At 39.5% G+C, this 21,522-nt stretch overlaps 1 protein-coding gene across 15 annotated transcripts in view; it reads left to right on the forward strand.

Moving 5' to 3' along the window:
- Cspp1 (centrosome and spindle pole associated protein 1) overlaps positions 1 to 21,522 on the forward strand; it is a 96,551-nt gene that overhangs the window by 21,728 nt on the left and 53,301 nt on the right. For 8 of the 15 annotated variants that reach the window (XR_003734026.2, XM_037206413.1, XM_037206414.1 and 5 more), the window contains exons 4-9: positions 6,365 to 6,468; positions 7,547 to 7,570; positions 11,496 to 11,576; positions 12,551 to 12,649; positions 15,247 to 15,656; positions 20,138 to 20,236. Coding sequence is in view for 14 of the 15 variants with exons in the window: in XM_037206413.1 (XP_037062308.1) it covers positions 6,365 to 6,468; positions 7,547 to 7,570; positions 11,496 to 11,576; positions 12,551 to 12,649; positions 15,247 to 15,656; positions 20,138 to 20,236 (817 nt within the window). In the remaining variant the exon portion in view is untranslated. The remainder of the gene's footprint in view (positions 1 to 6,364; positions 6,469 to 7,546; positions 7,571 to 11,495; positions 11,577 to 12,550; positions 12,650 to 15,246; positions 15,657 to 20,137; positions 20,237 to 21,522) is intronic. The other 7 variants (XM_028864553.2, XM_028864554.2, XM_028864561.2 and 4 more) reach the window with 3 other exon arrangements.

Consider the following 21,522-nt stretch of genomic DNA (forward strand, 5'->3'; position numbering starts at 1 on the left):
CATCTTGCTCTCTTATGTCTTTGGCAAAAATCCAATCTTTTGTGTGTGACTGAATTTGGGTGAATAAAACTTAACCATTTTAAAAAAATACTGATTTTTTTCTATTTTCTGATAATTTCATATGTGTATATAATGCATTTTGATTGAGTCAACCCTCCTCCATTCTCCCCTCCATTCCCTTCCCTATCACCTCCATGACTTTCCCCTCCCAACTTCATGTTCTCTTTTTAAAATACCCACTGAGTCCACTTGTCTCTATGTGTATGGGTAGAGGATAGTGTAGCCACAGAGGGGCCACATCCAAGAAGAAAACTAGCACATCATCCTCTAGCACCTGGCAGCTGCCAATAACTTCTCAGCTGGGGTAGATCTCTGTGGTCTTCCCATTCGTTTTGGTGTTTGGGTCTTGATTTTGTGCATGCAGTTATAGCTGCTGTGACTTTGTAAGTGTAATGGTGCTGTTGTGTTCAGCAAGCACTGTTTTGCTGCAGATGTCTGCCACTGTGAATAAGGGGGAAGCATAGCTGTGGTGGAATATTTGTTTAACTGTAAAGGTGTGTTGCTGTTTTACTTTGCTTGCCCAAGGCACCTGATTGGTCTAATAAAAAGCTGAATGTCCAATAACAGAGGGAGGAGGTAGAGGTGGGACACTGGGCAGGGAGAGTAAGTAGGAAGAGGAATTTAGGCTTGAGAGGAAAAAAGGAGAAAGAAAAAGAGACTCCAGGGAGACACCAGGACGTGGGAACTTTGGACATTCAGAATGAAAGAAAGGTAAAAAAAAAGCCCCAAGGCAAAATGCAGATGAATAAAAACAGGTTAATTAAGTTAAAAGAGCTAGTGGGACAAGCCTAAGCTAAGGTCAAGCCTTCATAATTAAAAATAAGTCTCTGTGTTTTTATTTGGGAGCTGGTTGGCCCAAAGTAAAACCCAACTACACATATTCCCTGTTTTCTCCTCTGACAGGGTCAGGGTACCAGGTTTTATGTTGAGGTCCTTAATTCATTTGGAGTTGATGCTCCATTACAACAAAACTTTTAAAGAATTGTTTATGTTTTCTGTCTTTAATTCCCCTCTCTTCAAATTTAGTCAGGCGCTCTCTCTCTCTCTCTCCTCCTTCTTCTTTCTTCTTTTTCTTTCTTCTTTCTTCTTTCTTCATCTTTCTTTTCTTCTTCCTCTTCTTTCTTTTCTTCCTTCTTCTTCTTCCTTCTTCTTCCTCCTCCTCCTCCTTCTTTCTTCTTCTTCTTCTTCTTGACAGGGTTTCTCTGTGTAGTTTTGGCGCTTTTCCTGGATCTCGCTCTGTAGATCAGGCTGGCCTCGAACTCACAGAGATCCGCCTGTCTCTGCCTCCCGAGTGCTGGGATTAAAGGCGTGCGCCCCCTGCCCAGCCCAGGCTTTCTCTTTTATTGCTTACCTACAGAGTTCAAGATCACTAATAATCTAAACACAGCTATATTTAATGGTTATTTCTGAAATTTTATTTATTTATTTATTTTTTAATTTATAATCTTTATGAAGTAGTTTCTACTTCTCTCATGATCTGTTGTTTTTCCCTGGTTTGGCAGGCTCCCTTGTAGCTTGAATTCTAAAAGATCTTTTAATAAAAAAACCCAGAGCCAAATATTGGGGTAAATGCTGAGAGATAAGAGAGATAAAGGAACAAGCCACAGCCGCGTCTCACCTCACCAGCTCCACAAATCCTCTGACTGAAATTCTCTGAGTCCTCACCCGAAAGGCTCCAGCTGAAGAAGCCTCTAGCTGAAAGGGACGCTTCTGCCGAAAAGCCTTTAGCTCCTGTCTCCTCCCGCCTTATATACCTTTCTCTGCCCAGCCATCACTTCCTGAGAGTAAAGACGTGTGTGATTAAAGGTGTGTGCCACCACTGCCTGGCTCTGTTTCACTCCTAGACTGAGTCAATCTCGTATAGTCCAGGGTGGCTTTGAACTCACAGAGATCTGGACTGATCTCTGTCTCCTGAGTGCTAGGATTAAAGTGTGCCACCACTGCCTGGCCTCTATGTTTAATCTAGTGACTTGTTCTGTTCTCTGATCTTCAGGCAAATTTTATTAGGGTACACAATATATCACCACACCCCCTTTGGGTTTTCCTCTTCTGTTCTGAGTCCTTCCTTGTGCAGAAAACTGTTGACGTAGTTGATCTTGAACTGCTTGTGTTTCACAGTTTTCTCGTAAGCGTGGCCCGTGTTTGGGACTTGGCTCCGCGTGGTCCCCACCCTGACGTAAAACTCTCAGTTAGTGAGGAGAACGGCTCATTGTGCCCCCGCAGCCTGTGTAAAGCCCACATGTGCTGACTGCCTACTTTCCTTGGGAAGCCTAGACTCTTGGTTCTCTAATAGCTTCCTGGGAGGTAGCACTCCATGTGGGTTGACACAACCCGTGGCTGAAGGGACTGCTGTGCTCTGTGTGACCCCATCAGGGAAGAGCCCTCGGCAGCTGGTGCCCAGCTTCTGCTGGGCTTTGCTGCAAACGCCTCTTCCTCTTGCTCATTTTGGTTTTCATTTTTTACAGTAACAAAATATAGCTGTGGATACAGTGATGTCTTGGTTGTTTGTTACGTAATGTGAAAGGAAGAAGTGCTCTATGGGAATTTGTTTCGAACAGTGCTGATTGTGAGTGCTTTCTTAGGTGAATTAGTGTAAGAATGATTGTATGCTTTAGGTTTAAATAGTTTTTTAATCCCACAAGTATTTATAGAAGTCTAATACTTCTTGACTGTTGGTCCTGAAGCATAATGTTAACTGCCATTGTCACTGATGCTTGTGTGAGGTGACATCACTTTAAATGACACTAATACTTTTCTTGCCTCTAGAATCACCAGGGACAACAGCTGAGTAAGTCTCACTATGTTTCTTAGCTCAAGTTAAGTGCCACTGTTAGTACTTTATGGAAGTGAGTAGACCGTTTACATTGCTCTGTACCGTTCATTTTATTTACTGACATTTGACTGTATTACTGCTATCACTGTGTGTATGATGTGTGTGTGTGTGAATGTGGGTGCAGATACGACGGAGGCTGTGGAGGGCAGACAGCTTACTGTAGCCGCTTCTTCCTGCGGGGTCCAGACTGAACTCAGGGCAGGCTGGTGAGGCACGCACTTCTAGCCACTGAGCCGTCTCACCAGACCCTTTGGTTTTATGACCCATCTCTAACAACGCAAGAGTTTAGCACTCCGTGACACAAATAAGAGTCAGATGGTACTTATCCTGACTAAACCGAAATTCGTGTGTGTGTGTGTGTGTGTGTGTGTGTGTGTGTGTGTATATAAAATGAGACAAGGTCTCACTGTGTAGCTTTTCCTGACTCAGAACTTGCTATATAGACCAGCCTGCCTGACCTCAAACTAAGAGATCAACTGCCTCTGCCTCTCGAATGCTGAAATGAAAGGGGTACACTACCATTCCAAACTCAGATTTACTAATAATGCAGGAAGCGTTCTCTATGATTGCTTACTAAGCCAGTGGTACAAATAGTATTTGAATCAGTAGTGGAAAGCAAATATGCTTTCCTTTTGCAGTGCAGTACCGGGGGTCGGCTCCAGGGCTTTGTGCCTCTTAGTCCAGCACTCTAGCACTGAGTTACATCCCTACACCTCTTGATTTTGTAGACAGGGTCTCCTCGAGGCCCAGGCTGGGCTCAGGCTCACTCTAGTCCAGGCAAGCCTTAAACTTACAGTCTGTGATGTACTTCAGCTCTGGAGTACCTGGGTTTGTGAAGAACAGTACTCTTAATAAAGTTGGACTTAATAGGGTCAGTAATTATTACCGAACACAATTTCAAGTTTTTCTTCCAGTTCTTCTAGAGAGGCCTACAAATAGAATTCAAAATTGTAGTAAAAGGCACTGTAGGACTGTGACTTGCAGGAAGCTGCAGACTGCTCGTCTTCGGCCTGGGAAGGCTGGCCTGTAGGAAGATATCATCACCCTTTGAGCATTGTCACTTTCCCCTCGACACCATAGATGTCCATTGTGACTTCATGTCATTAGGTATGTAGCGCTGGCTATTAGTTCCTGTTAGTCCTCCCTCTGTGGAACCAAACTGTTACAAAGCAGACATGGAACCCAGAGAGGAGGGCATTCTTGCCCCTTCCTTCTCATTTCTTCCTCTTGCTCAGCCATTCATCCATATGTTCATTTTCAAATTTATTTTAGTTTTTGAGACACAGTCTTGTGTTTCCTAGACAGGCCTCGAACTCCCTATGTAGGTGAGAATGACCTTGAACTTCTGGTCTTCCTGCCTCTATCTCCTGAGTGCTGTCATTACATGTGTGTGCCACCATGCCCAGTCCATTTGTGCATTGATTTGGTACCCATCCCCTGGTTATCAATTGTTACAAAGTTATGTATAGCATGGGCTTGTTTTCATTGATTTCCTTTAGTTCCACACACATCCTTCTCCTGAATGAGAGAGAGAATGCCTGTGAATGAAGCCCATTATTTTGTATGCTAATTAAAACAAAGTTGGGGCTGGAGAGATGGTTCAGAGATTAGGAGCACTGGCTGTTCTTCCAGAGGTCCTGAGTTCAATTCCCAGCACCCACATGGTGGCTCACAACCATCTGTAATGAAATCTGGTGTCCTTTTCTGGCCTGCAGGCATACATGCAGACAGAACACTGTATATGTAGTAAATAAAAAATTAAAAAAAAACAATTAAAAATTAACAACAACAAAAACGGCCTGCGAAGTGCCTTAGCAGGTAGAAGAATTACTCTCACTTAGGCCTGATGACCTAAGTTCGATCCCTGGAATCTCCAATGTAGCAAGAAAGACACTGAGTCCTGAGAGTTGTCCTCTGACCGCCATACATGTGCTATGGCATGTGTATATGCATTTGTGTGCATGCACACACACAACTTAAAAAAATGACAACTAAAACTCTCTTACTATTTCTCTCCTTCAGCTTAAAATCTGTATTTAAAAACATAATCTGTATTTTAAAACATAACATTTCTCTGGGAGGGAAGAATTTTCTTTTAGGTTGATATAAAGTCAAGACATAAGGAATGCTTTAGATGCCTTCCATGTGAATTGTGGGAACATGTGTTGAGATGTCCCTGCCCGTTAAAGTCTTTTCACCAAGGAATTAAATAGGCCAGACATTTTTCTTTTCTTTTCTTTTCTTTTCTTTTCTTTTCTTTTCTTTTCTTTTCTTTTCTTTTCTTTTCTTTTCTCTTTTCTTTGCCTTTCTCTCTCTCTGTCTCTCTCGCTTTCTTTCTTTTTTTTTTTTTTTTCAAGACAGGGTTTCTCTGTGTAGTTTTGGTGCCTGTGCTGGATCTCTCTCTGTTGCCCAGGCTGGCCTTGAACTCACAGAGATCTGCCTGGCTCTGCCTCCTGAGTGCTGGGATCAAAGATGTGTGCCACTGCTGCCTGGCTAGGCCAGATACTTTTATCAAGAGAATTCCCAGTGTTTAGAGTGTAAAGTAAAATGTGCTGTGTTATGAAATAGTAGACATCCATTTGTACATACGTACCGCGGCCTTTCCTCCTGAGTTCACTGGTCTAAAACAAAAACAGATGACACATGCGTAGCACATATCCACAATTCCGTGAATTGTAAGGAGTAAAAAAATGGATATTTTTATGGCAGTTTATAAATTCATCTACTATTTCTAGAATAATTGTAAGCTTTTTCTTTTACAAGTAATAATTTTTGTTTTGTAATTAGTTAAATATTTATATAAATTGTATAAATAATTAAAAATTAATGAATTAATTTGAGACAGGGCCTAATGAACCTTAGGCTAGCCTTAAAGTCTTTGCAGCCAAGGATGGTCTGAAACTTTTTGTCTTCTTGCCTGTCCCTCTCAAGATCTGGGATTACAGGTGTGTAGTACCACACTGTATTTCACACAGTGCTAAGGATCCAACCCAGGGCTTCCTGTGTGGTAGGCAAATACTCGGCCAGCTGAGCCACATCTTTAGCCTTAGAAGTGATTATTTATTTTTTAAAAATTTAAAAATTATATTTGGGAGGTATTGGAAATTAACCTTGCTGGAGAAAATAGGTCTCAAAACAACAGCAACAACAAAAACAATTGAAGAGAAGGAAAACAAGATGCTTGGTGATAATTTGTCTACACAGGGACAAAGGTACTATATACACTTATACACATCTTTGCATATACAATAACCCGAGACTGTGTTAATATAGGCACATAGAAACACTATGTTCTGGGCAGGGGAATAGGATGACTGTGGTTCACAAGTGCGAATCATTACCGCAGCATCTGTGTGTCAGCCACCACAGCATTCAAAACATGACACCCTTACGTGCTTTGTTACAGGAGGGGGAACTTCATTGCCATTGCTTTGAAAATGAATATGCTACTTAAATTGTTTTCTTTTTTAGGAATTGATTATGGATTAAGTTTACCACTTGGAGAAGACTATGAACGGAAGAAACATAAATTAAAAGAAGAATTGAGGCAAGATTATAGACGCTATCTTACTCAGGTAAGATATTCTATTAATGAGTCGTGTTTTGTCTGTTGGAATTTATCCTTTAATTTACTTTTGAAAAGTGTTGATCATATGTGATATCTGGCCACCTAGTATAGTCAAAATTAATTCTTGGTGGAAAAAAAGTGAGAATTTGTGCTGTGGAGTAATAGACTCTTCCTGGAGCTTTGTAGTTCAGCAAGGCTCTGGATTTAGTCCAGCACAGAAGAGTGTTTTACTAGGGAAATGGATTTTAATACTAACGAGATTAACCACTATAAACAGTGGTTGTTTGTCGTTTGTTTTCTGTAAAGCTGTGTCTAAGGAGCATTTCCACTATTCCCCATAGGGTATTCAAATGACATGAGGCATTTTAGTTACTAATTATCTTTTTATTTGGTAAGCTTATACATTTTCAGTTAATAGTCTTGTTAACTGTGTTCAGTCAGGTTTTTTTCATTACTGTGACAAAATATCTGTCTGAGAGAAAACTATGTAAGAGAGAGAAGATTTTCGAGGTCCAGGCTGCAGTCAGCTGACTCCAATGCTGTGGACCTGTGGTAGGAACATGTAGCAGCGGCAGGTTGACATAGCATGACAGGCAGGAATCGAAGATTAGACAGGAAGGGTCTGGGCAGAAGATACAGCCTCCCAGTTGACATGTCTCAAGTGACCCATTTCCTCCAGCAAAAGCCTTTTGGGACAGTTCATATTCAGATCTTAACGGCCACCAACAGCTTTGCTTTATGATTTAATGTTTTATCTAGCAGAACCCTTTTGCAATTGTCAGATTAGTTAAGAGTTAAATTAGAGGCTTATAATGCAATTTTCTTTGTAGGTTAGAAAAATATTTTGCGGTTGTGGATTTAGCTCAGTGGTAGGCAAGCGCCAGGCCCTGGGTTTGGTTCTCAGCTCCTGGGGGTGGTGGTGGTGGTGGTGAGGATTTCAAGCAGTCATGTTTCTAGAATCCACATACTCTTGGCCTTTCCATTGCTTTAGAAATAGTTGTTTCAAGTTGTCTCTGACTTGTAATTGGAAAGAACAGACCTTTACTCAATACGTCTCATCAATGGTTTGTTTCTCTTGACTTTAGGGCATTACACAAGCAAAAAGAAAGGTAGGGTTGCCTGCATCATGTTCTCTTCTGGTTTGTGTATAAGAAGACGTAATAGCTTGTAATCATGTGCACTCAAGTGATTGAAATCAAGTAGAAAAACAGCTTCGTTTGTGTTTTTGAGACTTCTGAGTGGCACTGTTTTGACAGTCCACAGTTACAGTTTTCTGTTAATGCAGTCATTGTCTTGATTCCTGCTTTGCATTTGTTTCTTTTGCTTTCTTTATAAATAGCCTGAAACTGTTGTGTGCTTGCTTTTAGCGTGTTATTTTTTGCTCCACAATTTATACTAATCACAAGATAATAGTCAAGATACTTAAAAATGCTTTGAGCTATATATTGTCATGATTTGGATTATTAGATATTTTTGTACTAATCAGACTGATCACATTTGTTAATTTATGTTGGAAAACAGCACCAGTTAGTAGTTGTACAAACTATTTAAAAATAACCTCATACATTCTTTAATGACTCAACTAATGTTTAAAAAAACACCAGTAGTTTAATACACTATAGATCCTGTCTTCAAGGGCTTTAGGATTGAGCTGTGGATATAATATTTCATTATCAGAAACGACAACAAGACATCCTAATCACTGGCAGGCATCATTTTATAAGGCATTACAGGATAGAAAGAAATTGGATATTCAGAAGGCAAAATAGAGTAGAGAAAACTTTTCAAATGGAGACTATAGACTGAAGAATGATGTGGACTTTTGGTTCATTTGAGACATTTACCAGCTTGACTAGATGGATGATAGCCTTTTTATAAAGTAGTGAGAAACGATGTAGAAGGCTAGGATTGTGTTGTTGAAAGGTAGTCTGTGATGGGCTGTGGTGAAGCGTTGACTTCTGGAAATGCCCATGAAGAGCATAACTGCTTTAGAACAGTGACTTCAACCTGTTTGAGACTCTCACTAACTTAAATTCTATGCCTTAACTGAACTTGTACTGATTATCAGTCCATTGTTCATGATGCTTTCCAGAATGATCCTGCAGCTAACTGATTTAAATATTTCGGTGTCTTTCTCACTAATTTTTGAATAAAAATTCAAATTCCTTAGCCTGTCACACCTTTCCTGTTTTAGCTTGACTTCCTAGGCCTGTCCTGTATGTCACATCTTCCTCTTTTCTGCCTTTTCTTTCTCCATAGAAAAGGGATGATAGGGTGCTGGCATGCCTTGTAAAAATGTGTGTTCATCTCCTGAGAGCTGGCTACCAAATGTAGAGGGCACTGAAAGGTCGAAGAACGGAAGGCAGATCTCGGATTATGCAAAGTATGAATTATTAGACACCGAGTCATGTCTTGGGCAACAGCAAGGTAGACGGAGAGGGATTATGTCTGGGCTAGCCAAAAAAAGGTGGGCCATGTCTAACCAGCCTTCCTCAAAAATAGTTAACATGCCCAATATCAGTTAAAAAGCAATCTGGGGGCCAGAGATACAGCTCTGTGGTACAGCACTCGCCTCTTGCAACAAATAACAGTCTGGATGGTGGCTGACACAGAATCCTCTGGGTGTTGTTACTTAAACAGCTTCCCACCTGGCTGGAGATGATCACCAAATTGGCAGTCACAGCAGTGATGGCTGTGGTCCTGTCAATCTGAATTGTCATGAGTGGGCATGAGAAGGAATTGCCTTTTTTAAAGAAAAGGGAGAGTGATCAAGGGAACAAGGGCTTTACATTACCACGACAGAGTTGTTTTTGTGATGTGTTATTAAAAATACAGTGGTAAAGTAGTGGCATTTCCTTAAAGCCTTTGGATGATACCTGGAGGTGGGAGTTGAAAGCAAGAAGATTACATACAGGCAGTGGTGGTTTATGCCTTTAATTCCAGCATTAGGAAGGAAGAGACAGGTAGATCTTAGTGAGTTTGAGGCCAGCCTGATCTACAAAGCGAGTTCCAGGACAGCCAGAGCTACACAGAGAAACCCTTGAAAAACAAAACAAAATAAACAAAGCAAAACATTAATTTAATCACTGCCAGGAAGAGCCACTAAACAAATACCACTTTTTTCCCTCTAGTTTTTAGAATGAAGGATCGTTAGTGTTCTTACTGGGCAGACAGAACAGCTTTTAAATTGAGTCAGTAAATTAATTCCATTAGTCTATAGTTCTTTCTTGAGCCTTAAACTTTTGTCTACTTGATGTTTTCACTTTGAAATAGTGCCCATCTCGTGTGTGTTAAGAACAGTATAGACCATGTCCAAACAGGAACTCGGGATTACCATGTTCATTCTCATGCTATAGAAGCTACACTCTCCATAGCCTGTTCTTTTAGTTTGTTTAGTCATTTATTTTGTCTATAGCAATTATGGCCTCCTAACATACTGATGGATACCAATGGATGAGAGAGTTATAGTAGTCACCTAGTCTTTACTGAACAGAAAAATTCAAGTTCTTGTTGCCAGATGTGGTAGCACATGCCTTTAATCCTGGTAGGGGGAGGTGTTTGGGATCTATGTCAACCTGTTCTACATAGTGAGTTAGTTCCAGGCCAGCATCAGGGCTGTAGCGAGGCTCTGTTTAAAAAAAAAAAGAAAGAAAGAAACAAAAAACAAGTTTTTGTAAAGCTATGTTATTCTTACTTATTTATTTTTTCATTTTGTTGAAAAATTCAGACATTACCCTAAACTTGTTTTGTGTGAGGAATGATAGCTTTTGGTTGAGGATTGGTATTTTTTTTTTTTGTTGTTGTTCATTTATAATTCTTCAAAATGATTAGGTGTATAGTGTACTTTGACATGGTGATAAGCAGAGTTAGGATCCAATCAGTCCTTTGTCTTAACTGTTTTCTTTTGATAAAGAAGCTTATTAGACTCCTGTAAGCCAGCTTTCAAATTAGCTTTTGTAACTTTAGAATTATTGAAACATTATTAATGGCTTTATTACTTTTTCCATATACAATCTTCTCATACATTCCATGTTTTTAATATAGTGCTACTGAAGCAGATAGTATTGCAGTTGTTTATGTTTGTTTTCTTAACTAAATGATTAGAGGGAACATAAGCTTATCATTGTTTCCTTGACATATAAAATACTAATTGGAAAGCATCGAATGATCAATAATTGTTTAATGTGTTCATGAATGCAAAAAACTGGATAGCCTACACATGCTGATTTAGCTTTTATGATGTAGTGTTGTAGATGATACTGTCTGTTTTTACAGGGGAAGGAACTGAGGCAGAGAAGCTAACTGACTTATTTAGCTCTTTTGACTAAGAAGTAGTATCAAAAGATTGGTTTTCATTTGCTTTAAATTGTTCAAAGGGACTTTATGTTTTGTATCCTCTTTGATCCTTACACTGACTTTGGTAGTTGTGCCCGGCAGGCATCGTTCTCACTGTTTGGAAGAATGAGTGTCAGATGAATTGGCTTGGTCAGTGTTGGCTTGTCTTGGAAGTGTGGCTGTTAGTTGTAGAAGCTTGAGCTCTAGGTCCTTGGATGCCCAGGCAATGCACACTGATGCCACCTGAGTGCTTAGTGGACATGAATGGAGGGACACACAGCAACAGCATTCACGGTTTAGTCTTTGGGACTTTGTGTATGTATTTACCTAGAAGACCAAAGCAAACAGAAAAAAAAAATGCAGGCATTCATAAAAATACTGATGAGGAAGTTAAAAGCATGAAGAATCTATACCCAGGGGAATAAAAATTGGAAAAAAAGTTAACCCTTTCACACTTGTAATCACCTCCATTCCAAAGCTGTATATGTGTGGCAAATCTGAGTTAAAGCTTGAGCCTCTCTTCCCCAAAGTTGATTTGAAGGAATTCTGTTTGGTGTGCTTTCTAGAAGTACAGTCTCTGACTTCATGTCCATCTCATCCTTCTGTTGTGCATTATCTAGGAGCTTAGAATATAGAATGTAAAGATCCTTTGTACAAAAGCAATTAGCTAATGTATATTTTTAATGTCTATATACACAGAAAAATTTTCTATCTACGGGTGAAACAGACCCATCTACTCTGGGAGTTTCTCTTCCTATCGACGAGCGGTTATCTGCCAAGGTAGGTGGGTAGGAGTACAGTTTCCTGGGGCTTCGAAAGCACGAGAGAATATACTTCTAGTTACGCCATTTCTCCCTACTTGACTGTAGTCTTTCTGTAGAAAAGTCTATGGAATTTCTGGTTGAGTCACTTGAAAACTTCTCTTGAACATTAATGATGTGATAGATTTCTTTAATGTGTTGATTGTTTTGCTGCATTTTATTTACTTAATCAAATAATTCAGTTTGTTTTTTCCACGTTGATATCTGAGCTACACATTTGTGCCTTGTGATGCAGTTATCAGTGACATGAGTAGATGTGAGAGGCTGGTGTTGCTGAGCTAGCTGTACGTTTCTGTCACTCCGCTAACACACATTCTTGTTTTGTAAGAGATGGTAACAACATCGGGTGGTGTGTAAGACAAAGTGGACAGTCATCAAGTTTTGAAAAGCAGACCTCATTTTAAAGTGCTCTTTTAGATTGTGGAGTTTCAGTGACATTGAACATACTAGGATTTAAGAAAATGTACTACTGCAATGTATTTGCATTTCAACAACAGTTCTGTTATAGTGTTTTAAATGTCTGTATAATTTTTACCATTTTTTTTGTTTAGGAGTTTTTGACCTAGGGAATAAAATGGTTAGTATTAGCATTTTGGTAGTGGTCTGGGGAATTGCAGGAAGGATATATCACTGAGAAGCACTGGGGGAAAGGAAGGAATCAAGATATAACTGAAGTAGTACCATTCTGTTAGTGACATCATATGCTAATGAATGAAAAAGCATATAGTCATGTCTGTTTGCATATGCCAAGGGAGACTTAGGGAGCTGCAGTGCTGATGAGTCCTCTTCTTGTTCCTTTCAGTGGCTTCTAGTCCTTGAAATCATTAGTAAAGCTGGCTAAGAACTCTGATTTGTATGATCCTGGTTTGATATTAACAACTCCCCCCACCCCCCAAGTTGAAGTTAACATTGCCTTTCAATTTCTTTTTTAAGGAAAGGTTGAAACTTGAGCGCAACAAAGAATACAATCAATTTCTCAGGGGTAAGGAAGAATCCATAGAAAAGGCCAGACAGGTAGAAAAGAATATTGAGGTACGTTTTACATTTATAAAGTGATTTTTAATATCATATGTATGAGTGGGCTGCTAGGATTTCATGCTTGTACCACCATCCCTGGCTTTATTTTTTATTTTAAGTAATTTTAAATTATTGACAGTTTCTGGGCGAGAAATATCACATATATATTGCATATCAAGAGTTATCAAGGGCTGGAGAGATGGCTCAGAGGTTAAGAGCACTGGCTGTTCTTCCAGAGGTCATGAGTTCAATTCCCAGCAACCACATGGTGGCTCACAACCATCCATAATGAGATCTGGTGCCCTCTTCTGACATGCAGGTGTATATGCAGACAGAACACTGTATACATAATAAATAAATAAATCTTAAAAAAAAGAGTTATCAAGACTGTATAATAATTGAATGAAGTTCTTTTTTTAAATTTTATTTTTTAAATAATCATTGTTAAAAATATAATTATGTAATTTCCCCTCTCCTCCCTTCAACTCCTCACATATTGTCCCCTAACTACTCTCAAACTCATGGCCTCATTTTCTTTAATTGTTATTGTTACTTATATACAATGCATAAATATATAGTCTGTTGAGTTCATTTAATGTTGCTTGTATGTATATGATCTCAGGGCTGACCACTTGGCATTGGATAACCAGTTAGGGGGTTCATTCCTGGGGAAGAGTAATTCTCTCTCCCTCAGCTGTGAGTAGTCGTCTGTAGTTCTCTGTCCAGGGGTGGGGCCCTTTGAGATTTCCCATCTGCATTGGCATGTCGTGTGGTGTTGTCATTGCTCAGGTCATGTTTGGGCAGCCATGTTGCTGAGGTATCTTGAGTGTAGTGTCCCTGTCGTTTCTAGGAGACACAGTCTCACTGCAGCTTTCTTGTTTCTTTGGCTCTTGGAATCTCTCTGTCCTCTCCCGAAAGATGTTCCCTGATCCTTGGGTGGAGGAGTTGTGTATTAGATGTAGCCTCTGGGGCCAAGTGATTGGAGCAACTGTCAGCCTCTCTGCGTTTTGACCAGTTGTGGTTTTCTATAGTGGTCTCCATCTGCTTCAAAGACAAGCTTCTTTGATGAGGAGTAAAATTCACACTTCCCTGTCCACTTACGGATGAGTGTTTAGAATCGGGGAGGGAATTATGCAGGTTTAGTAAAGTGGTGGTAGTAGGCTCCTTGAAGACCTCTGACCTCATCAGTTGGGTAGTTGTCTCAGTTTCTAGTACCAGGCATGATTTCCTTCCTGATGAGTGGGCCTTAAGACCAATTAGACAGCTGTTGATTAGTTCTAGATAGAAGCGCCACGATATCACCTTTCAGGATATATGACTGGCCATGCTGGCTCATTGTGGTTCATAGGTGTCACAGCTGGATTGGTGTCTTAATTAGAGTTACTATTGCTGTGTTAGAATACCATGACCAAACGCAAGTTGGGAAGGAAAGGGTTTGTTCAACTTACACTTCCATATCACAGTTCATCATTAAATACAGTGAGGGCGGGAACTCAAGCAGGGTAGGAACCTGAATGTAGGAGCTGATATAAAGGCCACTGAGGGGTGCTGTTTACTGACTTATTCCCCCTGGCTTGCTCAGCCTACTTTCTTATAGAACCCAGGACCACCAGCCCAGGGATGGCCCCACCCACAGTGGGCTGGTCCTCCCCATCAATCACTAATTAAGAAAGTGCCTTACAGGTTTGCCTGCAGCTGGCTATTATGGAGACATTTTCTTTATTGTGGTTCCTTCTTCTCAGATGACTTTAGCTTCTGTCAAGTTGACATCAAACTCACCAGCACAGTAGGACTTACTGGTTGCTTCCCTCCCTTGGCAGCCTGCATGGTCCCTTTTGAAAATGAGAAAGCTGTGCCTCAGGGAGGAGGCTTTCAGGTCATATTCAGATCTAATCTTCTGACGTCTGTCTGAGGTGCATGGTGTCTTCAGCAATAGGTTCTTACCTTCAGCCTCTGGGAGGCAACCAAGGGCAACAGTGTATAATGTCTTGGGTGTCCTGGACTCCCCGAGCAACAGCCCAAAGGAGGTATCTCATGCCTGGTCCTGAGGTTTTTGTTAGGTAGTGTGTGGCTCTCGGCGGGCATTGTCAGCCCAAGTGGCATAACCTTTCAAGACATGGTCTCATTGTGTAGCTCTGGCTGTCCTGGAACTTGCTTTATAGACCAGGCTGACCTGAAACTCAAGAGATCCACCTGCCTCTGCTTCTCAAGTGCTGGGATTAAAGACATGTGCCACCACCACCCGGCAAAGCTTACCATGTTTAGGAAGAATTTAATTTGAAGTACTATGTAAATATTAAAATATATCTCTTACGTCCAAGGCTGAGAATTTGCATTTAGGTGTCAGGTTTTTCCTAGTCACTTACCATGTTACTCTTGCTCGTCTCTTGCTGTATAATACAGCTTACTGCAAGATAATTCTTTGAAATTTTTTTCCAAAAAAAAAAATCTTTTTTGGCTCTTGATTAAACATCAAAGTTCAGATATAAATCAGTAAATTTTAAGGATAGTTATTGAAATTTTATGAAATAAAGACTTAGTATAACTTGAGATTTTAATTATCTTTTATATGATAATGTCTCATTAAGATTTTTTCTTTTTTAATTCAACAGCCTAAGAGCCAAAGAAATAAAAACCCTGTTAGTCACGGCAAACCTGATCTACCTCCACCGAAACAGACTTCATACACACATTCAGAGGCCCCGACATATGAAGAGCTTCTAAACCGAAGACGGCGGGAGGAGAGCCGATATCAACAACTAGATGATGAAATTGAGTTAGTCAGTAGAAGACTTCTTAAACAGACGAATGCAGAAGTAGGCATTTCTGGTACGAAACCAAGCTTTGCCAGCAAGGCTGGTGTTCCGGAGCGAAGAGCTCGAAGGGTTAATGAGGAGCAAGTGCCTGACAGACAGCACTATAGATCTGACCGAGATCTTGACGTCAGTGAAGAAATGGACGAGAGATTTAGATTTGAAAGTGACTTTGATAGAAGACTTCTGAGAGTATATCCAGATGAGAGGTATTTACATCTTCATTTTATTCTCTTTATTTACTTAATATTGCTGTTAGTTTTATAAAAGCAGTTTTACTTGATTTACCATATTTGATTAATTCAGCCGTTCTGTTTTGTGAAGCACCATAATTTAAAATTAGGACCCCAAGGTAAAGCTAGAAAGTAGAAAGTGTATACCCTTAATCTAAAGTGAGTGGAAACATTCTCATAGAGGGAATTTCTTGTCTCAACTATGGTCAAGTAGGGGAGTAAACAACACAAACCAAACAAAAACAAACAAACAAACAAAAAACCCTCAAAGTCTTGTATTTGAGTGGGCAGCCTAGAGCAGACATTGATTAAGGTTCGAGGCCTGGGTTCTAGTTGCTAGTAGCATCCAGAGAAACCTCAAGGTTAAGGACTCAGGTTGTCTTGGGTCATAGTTTCCCAGATGACTGTCAGGGATAAAAACTTCCTTCTGCAGTAGGTTCAAGTCAGTTTGATAGCCAGCCCAATTTCAAATGGTGAAATGTAGGGAAAGGGACATTTTACTGTGGGTGAAATACAGTTTGTGACTTAATGTTTGTACACCGTAACTGTCTTTATCAATGTATTTTAGAGACTGTTATTGGACTTTGATGTAATTCAAATGGTGTAAAACTCTTCTCAATCAGGTTTTCAAATGTTTTTTACTTTCTTTGAATGACTTTGTGATATTGTTTGGAATTTCTTAACTATAGGTCTTTGTTTTCATTTACCTTAATATTTAACTTGACATGTTTCCCTAACTATTAGAGATAGAAATGTCACAGAGCCTGTCTCTGTCATTGGTCTGCTAACTTGATGGATTACATGTAAATTTTGGGACCTGTTTTGTGTAATGGTCTAAATATTCGCTTTTTTAGTATTTTAGAAAATATTCTTGGGCTGCATTGTCAGTATTTTAATTACTGATAACAATACAAAGCTTTCATTAATTCTCTGTCTTTAGTCTGTATCTTAATTTAGGTAATTTGAGTTCAAAATATAATATCTGGAATAATGAGAAATGTGGATTGCTTATTATAGTTTTCTATATGAATATACTTTATACTTCAGAAAATGTTCCAAATCGTATAGTATCTTATATTTGAAAATGCTTATATTTAAAGTAATTAGAACACCTCTCAATTTTGGAACACTCCAGGTACTACTGGAATCTTGATGGTGTCTTCTCTGTATCTGAGAACTTTCTAGAACCTTTATTTTTCTCATTATGATATTTACCTCCAGAATATAATGAAAGCATAATTTTAAAGTTTGGAATTTTAAGAAACTTATGACAATTGATGCTTTATTTTTCACATACAAGCTAACAAATCAATTAATCCATTCTGATCACTTGAGGACTGCATTATTATATATCTCATAAATGACCGTTCTCTGTCAACTTCCTTAAATAGTATTTTGAAATTATTTTATGTAAGGTTGAGTTCTTACTCATTATCTCAATTCTGAACACTATGTAAGTGTATGTTATGTGCTACTTATATTTTGTTAATGTATCAGCTGTCATATCTCAGTACGTTAGGCCATTTTTCATGTTTCTTGAGGATAATTGGGGTTATATCCACCCTTTCTTTCTCTTTGAGAAAAAGAATTGACATTGATCATTCAATAGTTATATTTAATGGGTATAGTTGTTAGTAAAAGAAATAACTCTATCCTTTAACTTCTGTGATTTCCTTGTTCCACACTTCTTAAAGTTAAATTTTTGATCGATTCTACTTTTATAGTGATGTTTTATTTTTATAATTTTGCTATGAGTTTCTTTTTAATTATCTTACAACTTCTTAACATACCTGATGTTTTATGAGCAGTGTATTTTTTCTTATCTTAAAGGTGGGGCAGTGAAAGATGTCCAGGAAGGGTTGTTTTCCTAGAGTCAAACCATGAATTGGTCAGTGTTCTTAAATAATCGACAAAGTTGTTCTTTTTTTTTGGTTTTTCGAGACAGGGTTTCTCTGTGTAGCTTTGCGCCTTTCCTGGGTCTCGCTCTGTAGACCAGGCTGGCCTCGAACTCACAAAGATCTGCCAGGCTCTGCCTCCCAAGTGCTGGGATTAAAGGCGTGTGCCACCACCGCCCGGCCTACGACAAAGTTGTTCTTATTGGGACTAATGGTTTGTATTCTTTGTGTTTGTGTGTAAGGTTTATGTGCACATACTAATGAGTAAAGTTGATGTTTAGGAGCTTGCTGAAATTGAATGTAAATAGTTCTTTTTAGTGATATTTTGAGTTATAGACTCTTAAACTGTAGCCTGTGCTAGTCTTTATTACTTATTAACTGAGCTGTAGAAGTGAACACAATACCTCTTAGTGTTTTACTTTAATATTAACCAGTTAAGGAAGTTTTCAGTATTGGAATGCTGTGGGCAGTTTCTGTGTGACTAATGTGTCACACAGAATGACACTTCCATTCTACTTAAATTTTGATAGTTGTATATTTATAATTAATAGACAGTAAAATTCTGAAATAATCTTTTCTTTTGAAGCTAGTGAGGGGACTTCACTCCTACGACACTGAAATGAGACTCAGTGCCTAAGGTTTTTCTTGAGGGCAGATTGTATGGCTACCCCTTCCTAGCATAAGCTAACATCCCAGACTTCCTATAGGAAAGCAAATGTCTCTTTATAGCGTGTGTTGTTTGTGCAAAGAGTTTAGAGAGAGTGACGCACTCAGTAGTCCTTAGCCCGTTGGACCTCCTGAGACCTGTGTTGTCAGGTGACGGCCGAGGACTGGCTAGCAGCCCTGTCTGGTGTAGGCAGTCTCCAGCCCATGTCAGACTGTCTGCACTTGGGTCCTATAGATGCAGTGTAACTAAACAGAAAGGGCATTGCCAATGAAGGGCTGGAATTTGCTGAGTGGTAGAAAATAGGGGAGGACACTAGATTATGTTACTCCAGAAGAGATCTGAGCGCCCATGCTTCAGTTTGCATAAAGCTGGCTTTTTAAAAAACGTTAAATTGAAGTAAATTTTAAAATGGTGTGTAGGGAACTGGGCTGGATGTGGGTAAAAAATCGAAGCATTCCTGTTTTCGTGGCAAAGTCACAATGTTCTTAAGATTACCATTTGAGCTGATCCCCCAGAGAACTCTGACCATGCTTTTGGGGTGGAGACAAGTGAGGATTCCAATAGTCTGCGTCTTTGGAGAATTCTTTTCTTTTCAGCGGAGCATGGCCAGTCCCGTTAATCTCAGCACCAATTTGACACTAACTATTGTACTATATTTCCTCAACCATACTTCTTTTTGTCTTCTTCAGAAGGAAAATATAATTCATTAACAGCCACATAAAGAAATACGACTTGTGAAATGCTGGTTTTTCATGGGTGCTAATAAGTATTTATGTAAAAAGTTATGCTGGTTTCTCTGGCGTGAGAAATTACATTTTATAAAAACAAATCAGTGTTTGCCAAATGGAAAAAGAAAGATAGGTGAATTTTTTTTCATTTTTTAAATGATTGCTTTTTTTAAAGAAGGAAATAAATTCTAAACTTTCTTTTTGTTCATTATGACCTTATAAGTAAAGTGAAGGTTCCTTAGATCTATTCTGCATCAGACGGTCTTTAAAATAATGTTTTTTATTTAGCTTTTGGTAACATTCTTTCATGGGGTTTATTGTGTCAGTTTTTAAGTTAAGAACTCAGTTTTATGTATTGTGACTAATTCCCAGAAAGTATATGTCTGAATTAAAAAACAATCTTGTTTTAGTTTTGCTTGGAAACTTCGGTGTGTACAGGGCCTGTATCTACTCGATGCCCAGAACAGGATTTGGCCCACAGAAGGTGCCCTGTAATTCCCATGTTAACCAAATGATGCAAGTGTTCTACTGTGTTATCTTAGCTTAAAAAAATTATATGTATCTCGCTGGAGAGATGATTGAAAAGTTAAGAAGAGCACTTGTTGCTCTTCCAGGGTGCCAGAGTTCAGTTCCCAGCAGCCACATTGAATGACTTACAACCTCTTCTAACAGTAATTCTAGTTGATCAGACATCCTCTTCTGGCCCCCTCAGGCATTAGCAAAGACATAGCTTGTGTGCACACATGAAGGTACACACAAACACAAAACACACACGCACACGCACGCACGCACACACGCACACACACACTAAAAATTAAGTATTTAAACATAATATTAAAATAAAACTTTCTAGAAGTTATATAGAAATAATTTACAGTAATCTCAGTTAAAATAGTGTTAGGGACTGGGATTGTAGCATTACTTTCCCAGTGTATTGCTGTACAGGAAAACAACAACAAACCTGACTGTCAACTCTCACTACATGTTGTTAATGCGCAGACATACTTGAGGCCACCCTGATTTGAATTAACTTTAGGATCTGTTACAGTAAATGTCAGCACAGTCCTTTGTTTCCTTTCATGCTGACACATGGGGTGTTAGAACCCTAGAGAGGTAAGAAGACCCACTGTGTGGGGGATGTGCTCTATAAGCTGATGTGTTTTTAAGGCCACAGGGAAACAGACAAAGGAATGTACCTCTTAGGGAGAATGAGGATGGTGTCACAGACCAGTCAAACGGACGGATTTCATCTGCTGGAAATACAAGGTACGTGATAGCAATTCTGTCCTTGAGTCTTTACACTCTGAGACAGCGCCTGCCTGAGACTGGCCTAAGGGAGAAGTAGAAGAAGCATAGTGTGTTGACGGCCGTCCTTTACTAGCGGCAGGGGTGGGTTCACGGGGAGGAAGGTGAGGAGGTGCTAGGGGTGAAGATTTATGATACTTACTTGCAGCACTCTCTCTGTCCGCTCCCCTTCTCCCTTTCTGTCTCTGTCTCTGTTCTGGGGATTGAACATAAATCACTGAGCAAGGCAAGCACTTTACCACTGAGCTAGTCCCTAGGCTCACAGCATTCTTCAAGAAGAGCTTTCAGAGGAAGCCTCTCTCCTTATAAAGTCTATACTGCTCCCTTTGGCAGCATGTATACTAAAATTGGAATGATAAGTATATAAATTAATTTGAATAATGAAGGAGAAGTGAACATAATTTAATGATGTTATAATGAGTCTTGAAATTGTGGCTGGAGAGCTGGCTCAGCCGTGAAGAGTCCTCTTGCAGAGGACTCACGTTTGAGTCCCAGCACCACATCTGGTGGCTCACAGCTGCCAATAATTCCAGTGCTAAACGAGTCTGACACTGCAACAGGCCCACGCATAGTGAAAAGTACAGCCTTACAAAATATCTTGGCATCGTGGTACTGTAATGGATTGAAAATGTCCCTGCAGTGTGAGTTTTAACTTTGCTATTGTTATTATTATTTGCTTGTTTTGCTTATTGGTGGAGTAGCTTTAATGCTTACTTTGTAAAATTAGTATTCGTTTCTATTGATAAGAAAGTTACTAACTTTCTAGTTTTTTTTTTTGTTTGTATGTGCTTTTCTGTTTCATACATAAGAATGAATTGTCCTGTTCTTAAAAACTAAAACCTAAAAGAAACCACATGGACCAGCAAGCTGCCTCAGCTGGTAAAGGTGCTTGTCACTAGGCTTGATGACCTGAGTTGATCCTGGGAATCCACGTTCTGTAGGAGAGATTCAACTCCCAAGGTTGTCCTCTGACCTCCACACTTGAACAATTCCATGTGGATGCTAAACACAAACAAAACATTTAAAAATGATGAACAGGTAAAGCAGAACCACAGGCGGTCTGAGGATGTGGCTTAGTTGGTTGAGTGCTTGGCCATCATGGACAAAGCTCAGGATTTAATCCCCAGCACATATCAGCAGTGTGGTGGTGCACACCTGTAATCACTACAGGTGGATTACACCTGTAATCACTACAGGTGGATTACACCTGTAATCACTACAGGTGGATTACACCTGTAATCACTACA

This window comes from Peromyscus leucopus, chromosome 5 (genome assembly GCF_004664715.2).
Source record: "Peromyscus leucopus breed LL Stock chromosome 5, UCI_PerLeu_2.1, whole genome shotgun sequence".
NCBI classification, from domain to species: domain Eukaryota; kingdom Metazoa; phylum Chordata; class Mammalia; order Rodentia; family Cricetidae; genus Peromyscus; species Peromyscus leucopus.